The 23527-nt window shown below is 34.6% G+C and overlaps 1 protein-coding gene across 1 annotated transcript in view; it reads left to right on the forward strand.

The window, feature by feature from the left end:
• HDAC2 (histone deacetylase 2) overlaps positions 1-23175 on the forward strand; it is a 30913-nt gene extending 7738 nt beyond the window's left edge. Inside the window, exons 2-14 of the mRNA XM_021693689.1 lie at positions 2282-2394; positions 3471-3588; positions 6331-6405; positions 7016-7154; positions 9196-9337; positions 12919-13011; positions 13090-13198; positions 16368-16508; positions 16730-16838; positions 17457-17587; positions 18731-18886; positions 21566-21623; positions 22292-23175. Of these exons, the coding sequence (XP_021549364.1) occupies positions 2282-2394; positions 3471-3588; positions 6331-6405; positions 7016-7154; positions 9196-9337; positions 12919-13011; positions 13090-13198; positions 16368-16508; positions 16730-16838; positions 17457-17587; positions 18731-18886; positions 21566-21623; positions 22292-22322 (1415 nt within the window). The 3' untranslated portion in view covers positions 22323-23175. The remainder of the gene's footprint in view (positions 1-2281; positions 2395-3470; positions 3589-6330; positions 6406-7015; positions 7155-9195; positions 9338-12918; positions 13012-13089; positions 13199-16367; positions 16509-16729; positions 16839-17456; positions 17588-18730; positions 18887-21565; positions 21624-22291) is intronic.
• The last annotated feature ends 352 nt before the right edge of the window (positions 23176-23527 follow it).

Genomic DNA, 23527 nt, shown 5'->3' on the forward strand with positions numbered 1-23527 from the left:
GGGTTAGCCTGGTGATGGGTATTAAAAGAGGGCATGTACTGAATGGAGCGCTAGGTGTTATACGCAAACAATGAATCATGGAACACTACATCAAAAACTAATGGTGTAATGTTTGGTGATTAACATAACATAATAAAAAAGAAAAAGACCTATCTGAGAGATACATGGGAATCGCTGGTAAGTATTTGTATATCCAGCAAAATATATGTAAATTTATTGCAAATGCACATTAATTTATTTCCTCAGGGAAAAAAATGTTAATTACTGCTATCGTCATTTCTTTTTAAAAAACAGGCTTGCTGAGAAATTGCAACTGTAGTCTCCGTTCTGTAGATTATTGACATATTTCCTATTATATTATTTGTGACTTTCCACTGGATTCTCAGTAGGTCTATAACTAGAATATTTGATCTTAAAATGTGATGGATGTTAGAGACATTTCATGTTAGTAAATCTTACACAGAAGCATTTGCAAGTTCTGTGAGGAGTAGTTTCTTTATTCCAACTCTCGTGATTTCTTCTGGTAGTGATCATAACTTAGAAATACCTCCCTTGCATTAACTTGGGTACACGATGCCTTGTAATTCTAGTGGGCTTTCCATACCTTAAAGAATTTGAGACCAGGGGCACCTGGGTGACTCAGTCGTTAAGCGTCTGCCTTGGGCTCAGGTCATGATCCCAGGGCCCTGAGATCAGGCCCGCATCGGGCTCCCTGCTCCGTGGGAAGCCCGCTTCTCCCTCTCCCACTCCCCCTGCTTGTGTTCCCTCTCTTGCTGTGCCTCTCTGTCAAATAAATAAATAAAATCTTAAAAAAAAAGAATTTGAGACCAGGCTGCTTTCAAGGAGCTCTGTGTAGTGCCAGCCATGTAGAGATGGGCTTTACAGCCGATCCTTATAAAGGTAGTTTATTTCACGCATTGCCTCTGAATTGTGATAAATGTAGAGGAATGTTGCACATCCCCATAGCTCTGCTTAGCTACTTGTCTGTATTGTCTTATTTGTTTGTTGGCTCTTGTTTTAAGAAAGGTGGCTTTCCCTTAAAATGACTGTGTATATATTAATTGTTTTCAGAAGAGAGTTTGTGTTGGAAATGAAGAATTAAGTAAATTAGTGGCATACCAACAAAGTCAAGCAGTAGTGGTATTTAGAAATAGGGAGGTTATAAAATAGGCCTGTTATGAAGTAGGAATGTTCATCCTAGACAATTATCAAATATATGAAAGAGAAACACAAGTTTTTGAGTTTTCAGTTTCTATTAAACAAAGTGTGTATTTAGGCAGGATTTTGAAAGATTTTTTTTTGATCCTGAAGGTGGGGAGATGGAATTCTTTATCCCTCACTTTTATATAAACCTGTGTTGAAAAGATTAACTTCAAGCCGTTAAAGTCAGCTTGACTGTCCTAATAAAATTTTGGAATTACTTAAAGACTAGAATTAATACTAAAAGTAATTTCTAATTTAATACAGGCTGTTGCAAAAAGTGCTTGTTACATTTAAAAAATAGTATATTTCTAGGGGTTTCCTTAATTTTACTTTATTATAAAAACAATAGGTCTTTACCTGAAAGTATTGATTTCATTGAAATTCGGTAGATGAAAATTTGGTTTAAGACACTGGTAATATAAGATGTCATAGAAAGATAGGCTGGCAGTTACAACTTCTAATCATGAAGAATGAGACAAATGTCCTTACTATCTTAAAAAACGTCATGAGTCTTACCAGAGCAAAACTCTATTTAGGATCTAAGTTTCATTCACCAAAAATTTTCTCTTACAGACTGTGATGGATGTGTAGAAAGTTTTAACCCCCATAATTCCAACTATAAAGAATTTCTGGGATGCCAGTAAATATTCAAGAAGCAGTATTTGCTGTAAAATTTTTAAATAATAACAGTGATTAAATAATAATCAGAATTTAGGCATCTGAATTTGCCTGTAAATATGAAAAATAATTATCAATTTAAGTAAGTAAAACTACTTTTGTGAGTATGGAGTATTTTATTAGGGCTAATCCGAAACTTTGGTAAACTGAAAATCAGAAAAGCTTGCTTGCTTTAATCTGTAAATAAACATCATATATATTAATGGTGTTATCACACGTAAACGTGTGCACAGTATCTTGGTTTTCTAATACAGTTTGAAAGTTGAAAAATCTAAAATCCTTATTTAAGGTTTTAAATCTTGTTTAGGTGGTAAGTGCCTTCTAATGATGAACATACATAAATTTAGATTGTGAAGACTTTCTTGTCTATATTGTTCAGTTTGTCTTTTTTCTATTTTAGGTGATATTGGAAATTATTATTATGGACAGGGTCATCCCATGAAACCTCATAGGATCCGCATGACCCATAACTTGCTGCTAAATTATGGCTTATATAGAAAAATGGAAATATATGTGAGTATACCTTTTGATAAATATTCAGCAGTGATATTTTTTTTTCCTTAATCTGCTTTGAAATGATTATTCCCTTTGAAGTGCATTTAGCAGATGAAAAGGCCTGGAAGAAAACAGAAAATCCTCTTTTTGTTTTATTCTTCAGAGAAATAGAGTGTGGGAGTTATGACCTCTCTTGTCCTTCTTCCTCAACCATTTCTTAAGTTTCTCGTACCCTATCTTTTCACATTCTGGAGAACAACTCAGTATAGCATACTAAACATCTTTGTTACAGTAGTGGTTGACCTGGCTGTGCTGCTGAAGGGTTGACCTGGGACTATTATAAAAGAACTATGTAGAACTACAAATATTTATTGGCATATGGAACAATCTGTCAAGTGGGCATGCACACAGTACAGCTAACATTTAGGATACAGCCGCCTTAAATGTTTTTGCACTGATGGAAGTATATATAAACAAATGCAAGACACAACAATTCTTGCCTGTTTGAGGAGAAAAGAAAGACTTGAAGCAGTTAGCAATATTGGGTGTCTGTGGGTTACTTTCTTTCAAATATAAACATTTACAGAAGAGGAGTTGGATAGGTCTTCCTGGAAGCCTTTTGGGAGAAGTGTGTGAATGAAATTGAGCTCTTGGGAACAAGGCAAAGGATAGGCAAAGGAAAGGAAGAGAGATCATGAACAAAGACCTATAATTGAGAATGAGTCTCATTCTCACTGGTTATAGAACAGAAGGTTTATGATGGAAAATGAGAGAAAGTAGAGTTTCTGAACACAGATTCAACTTTATAAGCGTTGACCCATTTCCACTAAAATAAAAGGAGTAATTAATATAATTATATATAGTTGGGGTCATACCTGTCTAATGCTTTTAAAGGAGTAGGAATTAGCTTTGGAATTGATTACTGTTTTCTGAAACACACATGTATAAATTTGGATTAGCTTTGGAATTTATTTTGTTCTGGCAGACCTAGTTCTTTTGAGAGGACTGTTAGGGGAAATTGTATACCTTGTGTTTGATGACTCTGATATAACCAGTTGTAGTTCCACAATTCTGACATTTGTTTTTCTTCACAGAGGCCCCATAAAGCCACTGCTGAAGAAATGACAAAATACCACAGTGATGAGTACATCAAATTTCTACGTTCAATAAGACCAGATAACATGTCTGAGTATAGTAAGCAGATGCAAAGATGTACGTTTCTATGTTAAAAGTATATATTAGTATTGATAAGTATAAACGAGTATTCTTAGAAGCTTATCATTAGAGTTACCCAAATCTAGGTATGCTGCCTGATCTAAAATACTTTTTTAAAGTAATTATTGGTTTGAAAAGTCAATGTAAAAATACTAATAAAGCTATTTATTTATTTTTAAAAATTTTTTTTAAGATTTTATTTATTTATTTGATGGAGAAGAGAGAGAGCACAAGCAGGGGAAGCAGCAGGCAGAGGGAGAAGGAGAAGCAGACTCCCCGCTGAGCAGGAAGCCTGATGCAGGACTTGATCTCAGGGTCCTAGGATCATGACCTGAGCTGAAGGCAGACACTTAACCAACTGAGCCACCCAGGCGACTCGGAAAGCTATTTTAAATTAAAATAAATAAATAAATAAAAACGGGCTCCTGGGTGGCTCAGTTGGTAAAGCGTCTGACTCTTGATTTCAGCTTAGGTCCTGATCTCAGGGTCTTGAGATCAAGCCCTGAGTTAGGCTCTGGACTCAGCACAGAGTCAACTTGAGATTTTCTCTCTCCCTTTCTACCCCCCCTCTCAAATAAATAAAGAAATAAAATCTTTAAAAAACAAAATCTAGGGGTGCCTGGGTGACTCAGTTGTTAAGCGTCTGCCTTCGGCTTGGGTCATGGTCCCAAGGTCCTGGGATCTAGCTAGCTCCGCGTCAGGCTCCCTGCTCGGCGGGAAGCCTGCTTCTCCCTCTCCCATTCTCCCTGCTTCTGTTCCCTCTCTTGCTGTGTCTCTCTGTCAAATAAATAAAATCTTTAAAAAAAAAAACTACCTGAAGCCTATTGGTCTGCCAGACTGCCAAAGAGCTGTTTGGATGTTGCTCTATTCTTTGTTTTGGTCCCTTGTTAACTTTGGGATAATGGATATTGGTGAGGAGACCTTACTCCCCTGCTTTTTTTTTTAAAGAAAAGTAATTATACCTTGGTTGGCCTGGCCTTAGCCTGGTATATATATTTCTTATCTTCTATTTGTGTGCTTTAGTTAATGTGGATTGTAATATATAATCTGTTTCTTTCCTTTGTTAGTGAAGCTTTTGATTTTCTTCTATAGTTTTCTTTTTTATATAGATAAAAAGTATTTTATTGTTAGCAATTGGTTGGCTTGAAAAAGGAATGCAAAATGTCATCATAAAATGCTTGGAACAGTTTTTTTTTTTAAAGCTTGATACTGAAGTTCATTCTCATCAGTGTTTCTGTTCTGTAGACTTCTGTAGTCTTCAGTGATGATTTTTTAAAAAAGAACAATTTCAGTAATACTAAATTAGTGTAGTTGCTAGACATCTTACACATTTATAGAATTTTGTATACATTTCTACTACAGATTATTTCATTTACTCAATAAAATGCTATAATGTAAATAGAATGTATTACTTATCCCTGTTTTTTTGTTGGAGATTCAGCCTTGGATTAAAAGTTATGGGTAGAGGGCGCCTGGGTGGCTCAGTTGGTTGAGCGACTGCCTTCGGCTCAGGTCATGATCCTGGAGTCCCGGGATCGAGTCCCGCATCGGGCTCCCTGCTCGGCGGGGAGTCTGCTTCTCCCTCTGACCCTCCCCCCTCTCATGTGCTCTCTCTCATTCTCTCTCTCAAATAAATAAATAAAAAATCTTAAAAAAAAAAAAAAAAAGTTATGGGTAGATAGGGCAAGTGAATTAACAGGATTGATTTAATACGTAATACTGAATTATATTAAGATTATGATTATATCTGAGCGGTAAGAAACTAAAATCCATTCATTATAGTGCTAATAAATTATGGGTATACAAAGCTATGTAAAATAATTACCCCTGTTTTTTTAAGAGGTAATAATTTGGGGGGTGGGAAGAGGCTGAGAATGGGTCATGTACATAATACGTCCCTTTTATCCTGTCAGTACTAAGGAACTAAATACATTGCGATGTGTCATGTATCTGTATGTGTCATTTCCTTGTGCTTTATATACCCCTTCCTTGTATGTCTTGGCTGTTAAGAACCTAGTTAATTCCTACCATCCTTTAAGATTGGGTAGGCAACTAGCTGCTTTATCTTTTTAGTGCTCAGTAAAATACATTTCAAAGTTAATGGATGTTCTGTGCATTTAAGAAGTTTTAGAGAAAGTAAATCATAAAGGAATTAAAGTTGCTTAAATTTTTTAGAATCCTGATTAATTTATTGTATGTTTAAGGAGAAATGCCTCAAATTTAAGTGCATGTTTTAATTAAATCAAATGCCTTTTATATTTTGATGGCTATTTTTTTAGTAATAGAGCAGAGATTATTCTATAAATAATCCTGGTAGGATTTGGTGGTGGTGTTTCGTATAGAACATTTTAATTACCTTGGATAAAATGATAAATTATATTTTTAAATAGCAAAGTTTAGATTTCTTCTGTGATGTGTGTTCTATGATTGCATCAAATAAAAAAGTATTTGTAAGAAATCGTTTTTGATGGGCGCCTTGGTGGCTCAGTTGGTTAAGCGACTGCCTTCGGCTCAGGTCATGATCCTGGAGTCCCAGGATCGAGTCCCGCATCGGGCTCCCTGCTCGGCAGGGAGCCTGCTTCTCTCTCTGACCCTCCCCCCTCTCATGTGCTCTCTGTCTCTCTCATTCTCTCTGTCTCAAATAAATAAATAAAATCTTTAAAAAAAAAAAATCGTTTTTGAAAGAAAACCTTCCATTAATTCATAGAATGGATTCTAACTGAAATCCATCTTTCACAGTTAATGTTGGAGAGGATTGTCCAGTGTTCGATGGACTTTTTGAGTTTTGTCAGCTTTCGACTGGTGGCTCAGTTGGTAAGTGTGCTGATTCAGATTTAAAAATTGATTTAAACCTTGTGTGTAACTTTTGGGTTATTTGTTTAAAGCAAAAGTTTTTAGTGGTAGTGGATTTTGATAACAAAAAGTAGTCTGTATGTTTATAGTAGTACAATTGTCTTTAAAAATTCACATGTTTGGGGCACCTGACTGGCTCAGTTGGTAGAGCATGTGACTCGATCTAGGAATCATGAGGTCAGGTCCCACATTGGGCATAGAGCTTACTTTTAAAAAAATAATAAAAGTAGTAACCTTCTTTCTTTAAAAATAAATAAACCCCATGCTTTATGAGCATAATGACTTGGACTTTTTGTTTCTTACTTCTGTTGTATTTTCACTTAGAGATTTCTCTCCTCTCTTCTAGTTACCACTTTCCATAAATACTCTTATTTAATCAGATCACATCTATAGGATAATATTTATCCAAGGAAAAACTGTTGTCAGTGTCCCAGACAATGATCCTTATCTTTTTGTAATTTTAAACTCTTTTACTTCTACATGGCATACTCTTTCCTATAGGGCTTTTGTCTAGTTGTATTAATTTTTTTATTTTAAACACTTTGGAAGACTACCCTGTCTTGTCTTTTAGCTGGGGCTGTGAAGTTAAACCGACAACAAACTGATATGGCTGTTAACTGGGCTGGAGGATTACATCATGCTAAGAAATCAGAAGCATCAGGATTCTGTTACGTTAATGATATTGTACTTGCCATCCTTGAATTACTAAAGTAAGTTAATTTATGTTGATATTTTTCTTATGAAAAAGTTTTAATTAAAACAATATAAATCTATAACCTTTAAAAAAATATCAGAGAAACAGTAGGTTAAAAGTAGTTCAGTGGTGAGTCTTCTATGGATTTATTACAAATGGTTGTAGAAATACAGGACATTTTCCCATTCCTTGGATTAATTAGAATGAGAAGTGCATATACATGTTTAAAACTCCCATTAAATACTCTTTTTAAAAAGACTAGAAGTAGTTTGGAGATTGAGATTTGAGTTACAGTTTCAACTAATGAAAGATGACAGGGTCCTGGAAGTTTATGTTCTAACATTTTGTAAGTTTTAACTTTTGAAGGCAAAATTTGAAACCTTGTGTTAAAGGAAATTGGTTCATTGAATGAGTCTAGCCAATTGCCTAGTTTCCACATGGAATGGCCTTTGTTCTCTACTAATGGGTATAATTATGTCTAAATTACTAAGGAGTTAGTTTTAAGGTTCCTTGACTGCAGTTTGAGAGAGATCTATAGAGGGACTTAGGAATTGAAATTTACCAAGTTTTTGTTTTGTTTTGTTTTGTTTTTTTAACCATTATCAGTTGTAACATGTCTTAGCAGATTCCACTTCAGAATGTAGTGACTTAGTTTTTTCTCGGTATCAGAAATGTTCTTGCCTGTAGTTATTCTATGCATACTGTTTATAGAGGCTTATTTTTCCATCATTTAAAATTTGGTTTTGACTCCTCAGATAAACAACTAAAATGTTTCAGTTAACTCAATGAGAGCCAAGGAAAACCACTTGAAATTATTTGCCTTGGTTTTTAATTCACTGTTGATTTTGGTTCTTGTATTTTCATCTCTGAGAAGTGGTTCTTGCCCACATGCTTATAGCCTTAAACACGTTTTAACTTAATTTGTCTAGACATATTTCTTTAAGTGGTGTGATCAATCATGATTTAATTAATTGACTATTGATAAGCCACTTATGAAACACTCAGCAACTTACTTGGCTAACAGCTTTTTTATTATTTTTGTGAAGAAAGTCTACTATGATGAGACATTCTCCTTTTTTTTTTTTCCCGTAACTGCTGAATGGTGCTTTCCTGTGGGTTGAGAATATTCTAATGAGTTCTTAGTTTGATAATGTCAGTTTATATTATTTTCTTTTAACATAGTGGTGGTATCTTTATATAATAAACACAGAAAGCTCTGCCATTTAATTTAATAACAAAATAATCCTCAGTTCACCATGCCATAAAAGTGTGACATTCAAAGTTCATTTCCTTTTCTCTTGTTTTGACATGGTACTAAGATGTCACAGTATGGTGATATACGTGGCTCTTAAAACGCATTCAAGCTATAACTGCATCACAGCAGTATGTAGCGCTCCAGGCAGCACGAGGAGGTGATGAGAGTACCAGCTGTGGTTTCTGTCACAACTACTCTACTTTGCAGTTGAAAGCACAAAACAAGCCATAGATAATTTATAAACAAATAAGCATGGCCATGTTTCGGTAACTCTTTATGGACGTTGAAATTTGCATTTCCCTTGTCACATAGGAAATACTCTTGTTTTAATTTTACTTTTCAGTGATTTAAAAATGTAAAAACTATTCTTACCTCAAGGCTTTACAAAAAGACTCTGTTGCTCAGATTTGGGCTATGCACCATAAATTGCCAACCACTTTGATAATACTGAAAATTTACTAGAGAGATGTTTTAAAGTAATCCTGTAAGTACTGTATAATCTTCAGTTGTTAATATATAGAAACATGTAGTATGTTTTTAAAACATGTAGAACTGGACAGATTTCACAGGGAGAGTAAATACATTTTCTTACCTAGTTTGGGGCTAAAGGGAGGACTTAAAGATCTAAGGCTCAAACCTGTAACTTTAGATATTTGAATGGTCTCTTAGGCTGGAAATAAAGTAAGAAAGGGGATTAAACATTCTGAAATGCAAGAGCTCAAAAATAGGTTTTCTGAACCCATGGTGGTTCTTCCCATCTTTTAAAACCTTTTAAAAAGTTAACTGATGGCTTCATTTTCAGGTATCATCAGAGAGTCCTATATATTGATATTGATATCCATCATGGTGATGGTGTTGAAGAAGCTTTTTATACGACAGATCGTGTAATGACTGTATCATTCCATAAATATGGGGAATACTTTCCTGGAACAGGAGACTTGAGGGTAAGACTGAACTTCTGTCTGAATAAGAATTATGATATAAATATTAGGAGACCTGAGGAAGCTAATAATCTATCTAAACTAATACTGTTCTTGAGTTACTCATTTGAAACTTGTATGCAGAATTGAGTCATTTTACATGCTATAAAACATTTGCTAGAGTTCACTTTTGTTGACTATAAGCAAAAGTTTAGTGATAACTGAGAGGACTTTTTTTTTTTTGCTCAGCCATTTTCTTTGGTTGAGTAATTATTTTTGAACATCCCTGAAGCACGAAGAAATTTTCTAGATGTTTATTTGCATCTTCAAAACCTACTTGATAGTAGCCAACATTGCTGTTGATTGTAAAGATTGGTGGAAGAAAATAACTAAATCTTTTAGGTTCTTGTACTTGCCCTCCTTTTATAATCAGTCTTGATTTAATAGGCCTAATTTTAATCTCTTCTTCCTTAGGCTTCTGAAATTTGTAGTCTATATCATTTGGAGAGAGAAAGAATACCATAGCTTATCCTGCCTGCCTGTTACATTAAGTGCATTTATTTCTTTTATATTTCTGTTATCTTCTTCCATTTAGTGCTTTTTTATTGTATGAATGTGAAAATCACTGGTCAAATCTTGTTTGTACAAAGTTCCTGAAGTTTTTTTGCTTCGCTTGTTTTTCTTGAACCAGACTATGTACATGTTGAAATTTATTCAAAAATTTAAATAGCCTTTTTTAATTCAGCCTGGATTATATGGGAAATTTTTCTTATCATGGCATTCAGTATTCTAAGTTATTTTATTAAGGTTATTTTTCATATCTGTGGTATGTAGTTAGAGCTACTTAGCCACCAGAACTTTGAAGAGTGGCCTTATTTTTCAAGTATGCGTGGTTTTTTTATTTGACCACAAGATGGTGCTCTTTCAGTAAGAGTTGTGATGTGAAATCTTTCTTTACTTATTAATGGACAGAAGGTCAATTGTTTAATTTATTTGAGTTTAAATTATGTGGCTTTTAAAGTTGCAAATGTGTATTTTCAGTTCCATGCCTGTTAGCTCCTTCAGTGCCTTTTCCCCTTGGTCTTAACTTACATACAGTATTTCTTTTTTTTTTTTTTTTTTTTTTTTTAAAGATTTTATTTATTTATTTGGCAGAGAGAGATACAGCGAGAGAGGGAACACAAGCAGGGGGAGTGGGAGAGGGAGAAGCAGGCTTCCCGCCAAGCAGGGAGCCCGATGCGGGGCTCGATCCCAGGACTCTGGGATCATGACCTGAGCCGAAGGCAGACGCTTAACGACTGAGCCACCCAGGCGCCCCTACATACAGTATTTCTTAGAGTATGACCCTCAAACTAGCAGTATCAGCAGCTCCCGGGAACATATTGTCAGGCCTCTGAAACTGGTTCTGCACACTAACGTTAGAGAACCACTGCTCTAGACCGGTAGAATTCCTTGGTCTACAGCCATTGTACTCAGTGAAAATTCAGCAAAGCCTTCCCAGTTTTAAGCTTAAAGTCTCTTTTCAATATAATCGTAGTTAATCTCAGAAATGGTAAAACTGGCCTCTGTGTTCATTTCTGACAGTATTCTTATGATTGAAGTTGTTAGAAAGTATTGGAGAATGGGTGTTTTTTAAAGGTTTTAGAATGACTTTCAATTTCTCTTTTACTCACTAAACATTTTACACTTACTATATGAAATGTCATCATAATATTTTCCCTTTGGTTATTATAAAAGTGTCCCCAAAATTTTGTAAGGAAATCAAAGTCAGTCATACATGGAATTATATTTAGAATTTCATAAAACTTATGTGTATCTTTGATGTTAATTTAATAGACATTCCCTTTCTACCTACCAATTTATTCTAAATTAGAAAAGAAAGCTACTTTGAGCTTAGGTCATTGTTAAAACTGCTTGCATTTATTAGATCAGGAGTCTAAGTAGAGGAAAAAAGGGTATGCTAAAGGAGCAGTTGAGGAATAAGATACGGGAGGGATAAAGCTTGGTGCAACAAGGGCAGCAGCTGAGGTGCCAGCTTTCGGCTAGAGTGAGATGTGCTGACCAGCTTTCTGTGTTCTGAACTCTTTTTTTTTTTTTTTAAAGATTTCATTTATTTATTTGACAGAGAGAGACACAGCGAGAGAGGGAACACAAGCAGGGGGAGTGGGAGAGGGAGAAGCAGGCTCCCTGCAGAGCAGGGAGCCCGATGCGGGACTCGATCCCAGGACCCTGGGATCATGACCTGAGCTGAAGGCAGTCGCTTAACCAACTGAGCCACCCAGGCGCCCTGTGTTCTGAACTCTTAATGTCAGAGTATATTCCAGCAGTTTAGTTTTTAGTGCAGAATTTTAAGGATTCACCGTGCTTCAGTTTATCCACATCTGAATGGTTTGTATTTAGTTATATATAAACATTTAGATTTCTTCAAGAAAAATTGTTGGGGGGGAGATAGGTAATTCCACTTACTTTTTTTTCCTTGGAAGTTGGGTCATGATAACTCTAATATTGAAAAATAAGCTATGCTTTTTTAAAATGAATCAGAGATAAAGGAAGACTTGTACAAAAGCATTAGTAATCCTAAAGATTCATGTATATTGAGACATAACTTAAAAGACATAAGAATTAGGCTCTTGGGTGGCTCAGTTGTTAAGCGTCAGCCTTCTGCTCAGGTCGTGGCCCAGGGTCCTGGGATCGAGCCCCATATCGGGCCCCCTGCTCGGCGGGTAGCCTGCTTCTCCCTCTCCCACTCCCCCTGCTTGTTTTCCCTCTCTAACTGAGTCTCTGTCAAATAAATAAAATATTTAAAAAAAAAAAAAAGACATAAGAATTAGTTACTGCCAATTCTTTGGTGTTGCAGGTAAAGAACTATTTTGTAGCAATTTTTGTGCTATACCATTTCTTCTAGGAATTAGATGTGTGTGTGCACTCCAGTACATTTACACACATGCATCTGTGCATGCATAATATATATACAAATAATATATGTAGTGTGTGTGTGTATGTGTGTGTATTTTATAAGTGTGTATATATTGCTGAACCCAGCTCTCAGTTTCTCTTGCTTCTTTGGGAAGTACTAATACCCAGAGTGGAATTTATTCAACAAATAGAAACAAAATTTATTTCAAGCCTAATTAAAGAGTAGATTTTGGTGCTGTAGTCTGCAGTTGTCAAAACTTGAGGAAAGTAGGAGCTTTTCTTTCATCATAAATTTATACCAGAATGTGAGCCACAAGAGCAATTCTGCATTATAGAGACAGTTGTCCTGCACAATTCTTTGGCTTAGAGTATTATATTCTGTAGTTTTACATATTCTGTTCATGATTAATTTCTTGGCCTAATGTAATATTGCCTTTAATTGTTAAATTTCTTTTCTCCCCAAAATAACCATTACACATTAATTGGAATTGGTTCTGTTCAGCTTAATAAAACAATCCGTTAATATTGGAATTTCTACCTATTCTGTATTACTTCCTTTCTTCACCTAAAAGATGAATTCAGAATTGGATATTGTTACCTAGTTTTTTAATCTTGTAAAAAAATATTTAATAAACATGTCAAGCATTTTTACTATGAAACATTTTCTAAGAACTGTTTGTGTGTTTTAGGATATTGGTGCAGGAAAAGGCAAATACTATGCCGTCAATTTTCCAATGAGAGATGGTATAGATGATGAGTCCTATGGGCAGATATTTAAGCCTGTAAGTATTATTATTTTCAAAATCAAAATGGAATTTTAAATAATTTTACAGATATTAACATTTGTTATCTTGCAATAGATTATCTCAAAGGTGATGGAGATGTATCAACCTAGTGCTGTGGTGCTACAGTGTGGAGCCGACTCGCTGTCGGGTGATCGGCTTGGTTGCTTCAATCTGACGGTCAAAGGTAAGCAGTTTAATGGGTGATAGTCCCAGGAACATGTTGTTTTTTTTGCTTTCTGACAACTTCCCGTAAAAATTATCATTATAATTTTTTGCCTACTGTATTAACACGTTTTGTATTTTTCATTGTTTTTTGTCGAATGTATGTATGCATTTGGAATTGATTTTTATAACTATAATTAATGCTGTTTCAGTAAACTAGGTTTTTTATTTTGTTGATACATTCATACATGAGTAGTTTTATAAAGCTTGCAGTCCTAACCAAGGCAGCCATTTTCAGTGTTTTCGGTTGCTCCTTTTGGTGTTTATCTTTCTCCAAGTACCATGCAAACTATATTTTATTTTATTTTTATTTTTTATTTTATGTTATTTTATTTTCAAGTAATCTCTGCACCCAACATGGGGTTCGAACTCAAAACCCCGAGATCAAGAGTTGCATGTTCCTCAGGGCTCCTGGGTGGCTCAGGAGGTTGAGCATCTGATTCTTGATTTTATTGCAGGTCATGATCTTTCAAGGTCGTGCGATTGAGCCCTGCATTGGGCTCTGCGCTCAGCGGGGAGTCTCCTTGAGACCGTCTCTCTCCCTCTACTCCTCCCCCTGTTCATGTTCTCTCTCTCTCTCTCAAATAAATAAAATCTTAAAAAAAAAAAAAGAGTTGCATGCTCCTTCAACTGAGCCAGCCAGGTGCCCCAAACTTTGTTACTTTCAATTTTAGCTTTGTATATTGACTTCCCATCATGGAAGAAGAGGGATTTAGCCCTTTTTCACCACTTTGTCCCCAACACGTGCATACACCCTTCCAGTATCTTCCTTTTTACAGTTTAAATCTGGTAATTATACTAGAATTTTGGTGTGGCATTCAGTGTTTACAAAGTCATCAACATTAAAGCACTTTTTAAAGGCTTATCAAATTGTTCTTTATTGTATAACTTGTTTTTCTTGCCTAATTTTTTCATTACTTGGCTTTCTCTTTAATCATTATTAAACCACCAGTATCTAAATAGCTTCAAATGTTGAGGTGCATCAAGTATTCCATCATTTTTACTTTCTCGAAGAATAGCCTTCTGACCTGTTATTGTTTGGATGAGTATCCCTTATAGACTTGGTAGAAAAAGAGCTCTTTGCTTCTCTTTTATATGCCCTCCCTCCCCCATTGCTCTTTCCTCTGTCTTGCTCTTAATTTTTGTGTCATTTTGGTGGAGCACATTCTCAATAGCTTTCTAAGAAAAGATGTGTTGGGGGATCAGGAGTGTAGCACCAAAAATTTAAATTTGATCAAGTGTAGAAATTTTAGTGAGTTCTTAAAATTTGTTATATGGGGATCAGTAATGAATATTGTACATGATTTTGTAGTTTTGCTTTTGAATTTTCAGTTAACAAATGGATGTGCTTGGATTGAATTGCCTCATAAGATGTGAAGAATTCTCAAATAGAACTTCCTAAAATGACTGTTGACTTAAATGGAATTAAATAACAAAATCCAGATATTAAAGTCTTTTATTTAATGTTATGATTGCTTCTATACCAGTTAGCATTAGAATTAATGGTATAATCTGTTCTGCTTTTATTAGGTTGAACCTACAAACTTGATTGCCCCTTTTCTTGGTAGGTCAACAGTGGTCAAATAGCAGTTTCTTATCGTTGAACTTAGTGTGTTGAAAACCTTCTGTTGGCCTCAAAATGGACATGATCTTCCTAATGTACAAAATGGGTATTAACTGTCTGTTTTCATGTCCTAGCACTTTGAGAATGCTTTGATGCTTTCATACTTAAAAATAGTAGCATTCATAATCATAAACTGCAGTGTTTTATAATAATCTATGTTTCAACTGTTAGAATTTCTGTTGTATAAAGCACTAAGGATATTTATAATCCCAGATCTTAAACTTGATTCTGTTTTCTCTACTGCCAGCTTCAATTTAGATTTCTCAGGTCTTTTAAAACCTGTTACCTCTTGTCCATCTCTTTTCTACCTTCATTTATGTTGTTACTGTATGTTCTCTGCCATTCTTCATTTTTTATAGGTTTCAGTTTTGGCCTTTAAAAAATTCCCTTATACTCATTTTTATCAGGTTTTGAGAAGAAGGAAAGTGTTTTTGTTTAGCTATCTTTACTCAGAAGTCTATAAAAGCTAACTTTTTGTTTATTTTGTCTTTAAAAATAGTGAAGTGGTTTTTATCTATTATAAGAAGCCCGTGTTTTTCTAGTAGCAGTAATAGAAATTAGGTTATGAATTTTATAGTGCAACAGTTGAAGAATACTCAGTGGAAATGCTCACAAATATACAATTACATGAGAAAAAAATCATTAAATCTTACTCAGAAGGAATTGGAAGGAAATACTTCAAAAACTATCTTTGGATGATGGAGTTTTAAATAGTTTTTTCTTTGTACTTTTTTGATTTTTTTCCAAATATTCTTCAGTAAGCATGGATTTCTTCTATAATTGAAGGGTTTTTTTTTTTCTTTAAAGACTGATTTGTATGCCTGAATGATTGCTATATTACTAATACTGGTAACTAACTTATAATTAATTATTAAAAAATCATATTTATCCAAAGGAAATATTTCATTTTTATATTAAGTTTACTTTCTATTCAAATTTCTACACATAGGTGGTTGTTGAAGTATTTCTTATAGTAATAGATAGTAATTTTATAATCTTATCTAAGTTAAGAAAATTACCTAATAGTACTGCTACCTGAAAATAACCTATAGTTAAACTTTGTTGTATAGCTTTTCATAATTTGTCTGCATATGTTTATATGGAAAAGTGGTAAAATTAAATTGTGCATGTTGTAACCTTTTCTTCCCCATGTAATGTCACATGAACATAGGATCTTCATACGACATAATGTCTTCCTATGTTAATAAAGATAAGTGTTCTGTTCATATTTTTAATCTTAATTTAGTTGTATAATTCACTTTTCTATTAGGGACACTTGTTAAAATAGCCAATTATATCTTACTGTGTTTTATATATCATTGTGTGAAAGGTATTTAAAAAACTTTAGACTAGAAATTTCTTGAAATTTTTACATATTCTTTAAATACTTAGAAAAGCCGTTTTGGTTGAATAAAACTTTTTGTTTGCATTTATTATCTTTTTAAAACTTACTTTTCAAACTGTTAATTTAGATTTGTTGTTACCCAAATCTTTTTTTTTGTCTCAGGTCATGCTAAATGTGTAGAAGTTGTGAAAACTTTCAATTTACCATTACTGATGCTTGGGGGAGGTGGATACACAATTCGTAATGTTGCTCGATGTTGGACATACGAGACTGCAGTTGCCCTTGATTGTGAGATTCCCAATGGTAAGTGTTCTTATTATGATATCTTTATTGGATGGAACTGTCAGTATATACAAGTGGACAGATGGATGATTACAGTAGATTCCAAACCATGCAAATAGGAGAGCAGTCACTTATAAAAGTTTTCTTGGGGAATATTTCACAGCTTGAATCTGGATTTTGTGCATGGGTTTGTGTGAAAACTGAGCTTTTAATATGTCACTTTATTTCATTGTTTTTAATAGAATTGCCATATAATGATTACTTTGAGTATTTTGGCCCGGACTTCAAACTGCATATTAGTCCTTCAAACATGACAAACCAGAACACTCCAGAATATATGGAAAAGATAAAGTAAGAGATCATTGAAATTATTTGATAACATTTCATCTTTATTTTTATATAGCAGATGTTTCCTTTGTCTTTTTTCAAAAGCATTTGAAAACCTTAAGATTACTGATTTCTTTGTTTTTTTCTGAGATAAAATGTATGGGCTTCATAGCTCAAAAATATTTCCATTTTCTATTACTTACGGATTTTTAAGTTTCAAAGGGCACTGTAAATTGTATACATTCTTGCTTTACATGAAATTTTCGTTTTCGGAACATTTTGGAAAAGCTTTATTTCCAAGAACAAAGTGTTTAGAGAGCTATTGTAGTACACAGACCCAAGTTTGTGTCCTCTCTCTCTCTCTGCCACACAGTAGTTTTGTGACATTTGGCAGGTTAATTTGCCTTTAGGTTATATTTTCTCATCACTGAAATGGGGGGATGAAATAGAACCTACGTTCTAAATTTTGAGGATTAGATGGGTTAATGATAGTCTGTGAAGTATCATGCTCTTATGTTATTATTTCAACTCATAGGTTAAGTCAGATAAAAGATGAAATTTTTGCTTAATGTTTCCTCTTACATTTAAGAGGAACTTGAAAAGAAATGAATTTTTTCTAATAAATTTGCATGTGTAATTTAGACAGCGTTTATTTGAAAATTTACGCATGTTACCTCATGCACCTGGCGTCCAGATGCAAGCTATTCCAGAAGATGCTGTTCATGAAGACAGCGGAGATGAAGATGGAGAAGATCCAGACAAGAGAATTTCTAGTAAGATAATGCCTTGATGTGTATTCTGTTACATTCTTCTGATTTGTTAAAAATATCACTACAGATTAAAGGTTTTAGTGGTCCAAGGAATTCACTATGGGTTATGTTTCATGAGGACACTAATATTATTGTCCTTTTTTTCCCATTTTTAATCTTACATAGATTTAACTTTTTTTTTTTTTTTTAAAGATTTTATTTATTTGACAGAGAGAGCACAAGCAGGGGGAGCGGTAGGGAGAGGGAGAAGCAGGCTCCCCGCAGAGCAGGCATCCTGATGCGGGGTGCGGGGTTCAGTCCCAGGGATTGGGATCACGACTTGAGTCACCCAGGCGCCCCTAGATTTAATTTTCTTATGCCTTAAAGCCTGATTTGAGCGTCAGTGTTTTTTAGTTCATGTGACTCTCTATATAGGAGCACCTAGGTGGCTCAGTCGGTTAAGCATCTGACTGTTGATTTTTGGCTCAGGTCATGATTTCAGTGTCGGGAGATCGAGCCCCACGTTGGGCCCTGTACTGGGTTTGGAGCCTGCTTGGGATCTCTCTCCCTCTCTCTCTACCCACCCCCCACATGCATGTGTGCATGCATGCTCTCAAAAAAAAAAAAAATTTAATGTATATTTGGGAATGAATTGGAAAGTAATACCATTTATCCAAAGGAGAATGAGTTCAATAACATTAAACACCTGTTTGATTCTCTAGCCTCTCATTCCACTTAATATTGATTGCTAGAGTTGTAATACAATGGTATCTCTTGTGGTGTAGACCTTCTAACATACTTGATATTAATGATATTTTTAATGTTGTCTATCTACATCTCCTTTTAGCTCTGAAATAAATGGTCACTCCTTAGGTAAAGGCATTATCCCTACCTCCTGTTAGTAAAAAATAGTTTTTCCCTCCAAATTTTTTTTGGTGAGATTCCCCAAATGTTTTTCATGTTTCTTTGAATTATACTTCTTCCTAGATCAAATCTAAATTTTCAGTATTGAACAAACCATGCATTCAGTTCTGATCTTAAGATTATTAAGCATCTGTTACCCTGTACTTTTAGATGTGGAAATTGGTTGGTATATTTTACATGAGTGTGTAACAATTATAAAACCTGTAACTGCCTTTGTGAACTTTTATTAAAATCTTTAATCAGTTCGAGCATCAGACAAACGGATAGCTTGTGATGAAGAATTCTCAGACTCTGAGGATGAAGGAGAAGGAGGACGTAGAAATGTGGCTGATCATAAGAAAGGAGCAAAGAAAGCTAGAATTGAAGAAGACAAGAAGGAAACAGAGGACAAAAAAGCAGGTAAGATTTATTTTTTGGTAAATGTGTTTTAATTGTAAGTTTTTAAGATGAGCTTCACTGCAATTTTTTATGAAATCCTGAAGTCAATTGCACAAGTATTAAAGGGATGGTTATGCTAGGTAGATGACTTTTTTCCATGTGGTAAGTAGTGCTTAACCTTCTAAATTTTTTATTTAAAGCTCTGTTAATGTTACTAGTCACATTTGCTCTTACAGAAAACCTTCTTACCTTCTCTTGCTGACATAGACATAAAATAGCAAACACCACACTGTGATACAGATTGGGTAAGAAGACAAAGTGGTTATAGATCCATTTGTAGTCTGTGAGCAGAGCTCAAATTCTAAGATAGTTTTCAACTACCTGAAGTTTATTTGATGGGAATAAGACACAAAAGAAGAGTTAACCTTAGACCAGTTTCACCATTGTGAAAAAGCTGAGAGAGTAGACTTTGCTCAGAAATTGTTTGGTGAAAGCATAAAAACTCTGAGGAAAGATAGGGAGGTATTTGGAAGCTGGGTTGGAGGGGCGAGGTATAATACTTTGATGACATAACTTAAAAATGCTGCTAGCTTGTCTCATGACAAAATGATGCTTTAGGCAGTAAATTTACTACTAGAATCTATTACCTTTTATCTGAGTTCCCAGAGCACTTATACATATCTTGGTCATTTTATTTAACATAAATTATAATGCCTCGTTACAGGATTTTATGTGCCTCCATGCTAGATTGAGCTCCTCGTGGCTAGGGAACACAGTATCTTAAATATCTATATTCTTAACACTTAGTGTGTTTCTTGATTGAATGGATACCTGATACCTGTATATAAGTAATGGTGATGAAGATGAGTTTTAGTTGGCTGTTAATTTTGACCCTGTGGCATGTGGAAAAACTAATAGATGATAGACATACTTGGCCAGCATCCTTTTCCCTATATTTGTCACATTGAAGTTTTTTTCTTTTTTACTAGAGAGGTTAGGATTCCCCAGCATATCTGACACTTCCAGTTCTGTTCTTTTACTTGGGATTCACTCCACTGTAGGCTACCATTCTCTACCATTTTTTAATTTTAACTTTTGAATGTATCACAATGAAGGCTCCAATCCGCTACATACATTATAATTGACATCCAGAAATTCCACTTATGTCTGAGGTAAGGAGGGCTTAGCTTTAGCTGTAGGGCTTTTCTAGTATTTTTCATTTCTTTCACCATCAGTACATATTCTTGTCATTTTTGGAGTTTCTTCTCATTTTAAAAATCTTTAGCTGTTTTGTGCTTTTTTTTGCCCCCCCCCAAATGGGAAAGCACCTTCACTAGGGTGCTACTTGTCTGTCATTGCTATTCTAGCTAAAAATGAGAGTACCCTTTGATCTGGCTTAATGACCTCGTAGTGGATTAATCTCTTAGTATTTAGCTCCTCAAAACTGCTGCCGCTGATAATGATAATTTAAAAAAAAATATTTTGTGGTGGCTCTTCTTTGTTTAAAATCCTTTGTCTTACACGTAAAGAAATACTACCATAGAAAACTTTTTTTAAAAATCTGTAAATCAGAACCTAAAGTTGGGGCCATTTCTTTTTTCTTCCTCCCTTTCCCAGTTCTGTTTTGGCCCTTTGAAATTACTAAGTTTACATATCCAAAATTAAGCCAGAAGTTGAAAAAAAGTCATAGTATCCTTATTATCACACACATTTTTTGTATTGTAAGTGAGACCAGTCCCCTGAAATGTCTATGTAGAATGCTTAATAACAATGTTTATAATCAGATATCTTTATTGTCAGGTCATTGCTTCACAACTTCAGTTCATGTTTCTTTAAAGAAATTGAGCACATTTGGGCTAATTTGTTTTAGTAATCTTGAGTTTGTAGTGTTAATGTTACCATTTTATTTATTTTTATTAGAATGGTAAAGTGTTAAGACTTACAGAGTCTGGGTTAAAAGTGAGTGGTGTAAGCAGGAGGATTTAGCCTAACCCTAACCTCTACTGTGCCCCTGGGCTTATCTTAACCTAATTCTCCTCTCTTCTCACAATACTTCAGTCCCAGTGGTCTTTTGGTTCTTCCTTCTAAACTGTTAGCTCTGTCTTGCCTGGGGTGCGTGGGTGGCTCAGTCTTGGTTAACCATCTGCCTGTGGCTTAGGTCGTGATCCCAGGATGCTGGGATCGAGTCCTGCATTGGGCTCCCTTCTCTGCTGGGAGCCTGCTTCTCCCTCTGCCTCCGTTTCTCTCTGTCTGTCTCTCATGAATAAATAAATAAAATCTTTTTAAAAAGTTCTGTCTTGCTCGAAATCCTTTTAAGTTTTCCTTCTGTTCAGGTTACTTCATCCCTTTTCCCACCCAAAAGCTGTTCATTCTTAGGACTCTTCACAAATGTCACTTCGCTGTGGTAGCCTTTCCCAACCTCCCTCAGTGCTGTGCTCATATCTGTAGGCTCAACTTCTCCACAGCACATATCCCAGCTGTAATATTGTAGTATAAGGGAAACAACTTCAGAAGGGCAGGACTTATGTTGTCACATTGACCCCTTGAACCTCTGTCATATTTAGCAAAGCTTCTATAGTTACTGAACTCATGAATAGTAATATTGTATATGACAGCTTTTTATATTTCAAGTATATTTTAAAATGTGTATATTTTGTATTTTAAAATAGGCTTTAATCTCTTCCCAATTTTTGTTTTTAGATGTTAAGGAAGAAGATAAATCCAAGGACAGTAGTGGTGAAAAAACAGATACCAAAGGGTAAAGTATATTCTTTATCTAGTAATTTTTATATATTATAAAAATAATAAATGCATTTACTTTGGGTGTGTATGTGTGTATTCTTTTGAGAAGTGCTGGACTGAACTTGCTTGAGAGCATCAGTAAGTTGTATGAGGTGCTCTAAATTTTAGTCCATATTGGTGCATAAGGGAATATATGCCATCTTAACCATCAGTTTATGTGTTGGCTGTTCATCTGTTACTTACGTAGCTTGCCTTAAAAAATGATAAAGACTCGAAATAATACTGTATAACTGAACATAAATCAGTTTGTACTCTTGTATGTAATGTATCTGAGACCTTTTGCTTTTAACTTTATGTGATCTTTTCATGGTTCTTTTAATTTCTATATATGTGAATTTTTTTAGTGTTGGGAGATGGATAAATTTAAACACTGGGCTAGCATAACGCAATTCATGATGCAAGTTATGTTTAGCAAAATCATTATTGAAGTTTTTTATCTCAGAAAGCATATAAATACTTGACCACGTATAATTTTGTGCTAGCATTTGTAGGATAACTTGGAATAGATTGTAAAATCACTGGAAAGATTAAGGGAGTTAGTACTCCAAAAACAAGGCATTATCGTGTGTTTCTGGGCATGACCCTACAGGACCTTAATATTTTTTATGTTGCCTCTTTTAACAGAGCCAAATCAGAACAGCTCAGCAACCCTTGAATTTGAATGTCTCACCAATTTCAGAAACCATAAAAGAGTGAGAAAATATTGGGAAGAAAAATTTTTTCTTTTTGAAGACTTCTGGCTTCATTTTATACTACTTTGGCATGGACTGTATTTATTTTCAAAATGGCTTTTTTTGTTTTTGTTTTTCTTGGCAAGTTTTATTGTGAGTTTTCTAATTATGAAGCGAAATTTCTTTTCTCCACCATGCTTTATGTGATAGTATTTAAAATTGATGTGAGTTATTATGTCAAAAACTGATCTATTAAAGAAGTAATTGGCCTTTCTGAGCTGATTTTCCATCTTTTGTAATTATCTTTATTAAAAAATTGTACTTGGATTGTCTTTTGTCTATTTATTACGACATGAAATCCTTTTTCGGGGGCTAATAACATGACTTTCTGTACAATTAGAATACACTAGGAGTGAAAGATAACTGATTATAACTTCAAGGACATCCATTTACTGTTCAGGAAAGAGTATTTTACAGTACTTATTTCTTAATGCAATTGCAGTTCTACCATCTTGTTTTTTATAGTTTGGCCAGTCACTACCCGTGAAGATTGGCATCTCATTATAATAATTTATCTCTACATTAATAATACAAGCTGTGCGATTGAAATACAGGAATTATATTTGAGCTGCACCAAAGATTCCCAAAAATTGGAAATGAAAATTCTGAATTGAAAGAAGAAATCATAATCAGAGAAGGAAACTGTCTTCCATACTGAGCAATATGTAACTTTGTTGCTAACCCCACTATGTACCAAGTAGAAAAGGAATTGTATGGTTGTGTTTGATCAGAATTTTCCTGTATTCATATTACGTCTGTCTAAAATAAAACCTATTTAGAGAAAACCTGGTCCTTTTCCTGCATTTTACACAGCATCCAGGTTCCACTAATTGCACACAAGTTTCCAAACCAAGGAAGTAAAGTAAACACTTAAAGAATTAGTTTATTTTTCAATTTATTGAGTATCTGTTCATTTTAATGCCTTGCGTATACAACTGAAGGTAGTGGAAAAATGCCTGCACCCACAGCTTACATTCTAGTGGTAGAAAGCAGACAAGTGGGTAATTTATACTTACTCTAGGATATGCAACAGAAAAAATAAAACATTTTAGGAACTTGTCAAAATGAGTGAAATTACTTTTTTGCTAGACCTACAGTGATTGTTTTGAGATAAAAATCATAAAATTCC

This window comes from Neomonachus schauinslandi, chromosome 8 (genome assembly GCF_002201575.2).
Source record: "Neomonachus schauinslandi chromosome 8, ASM220157v2, whole genome shotgun sequence".
NCBI lineage: Eukaryota > Metazoa > Chordata > Mammalia > Carnivora > Phocidae > Neomonachus > Neomonachus schauinslandi.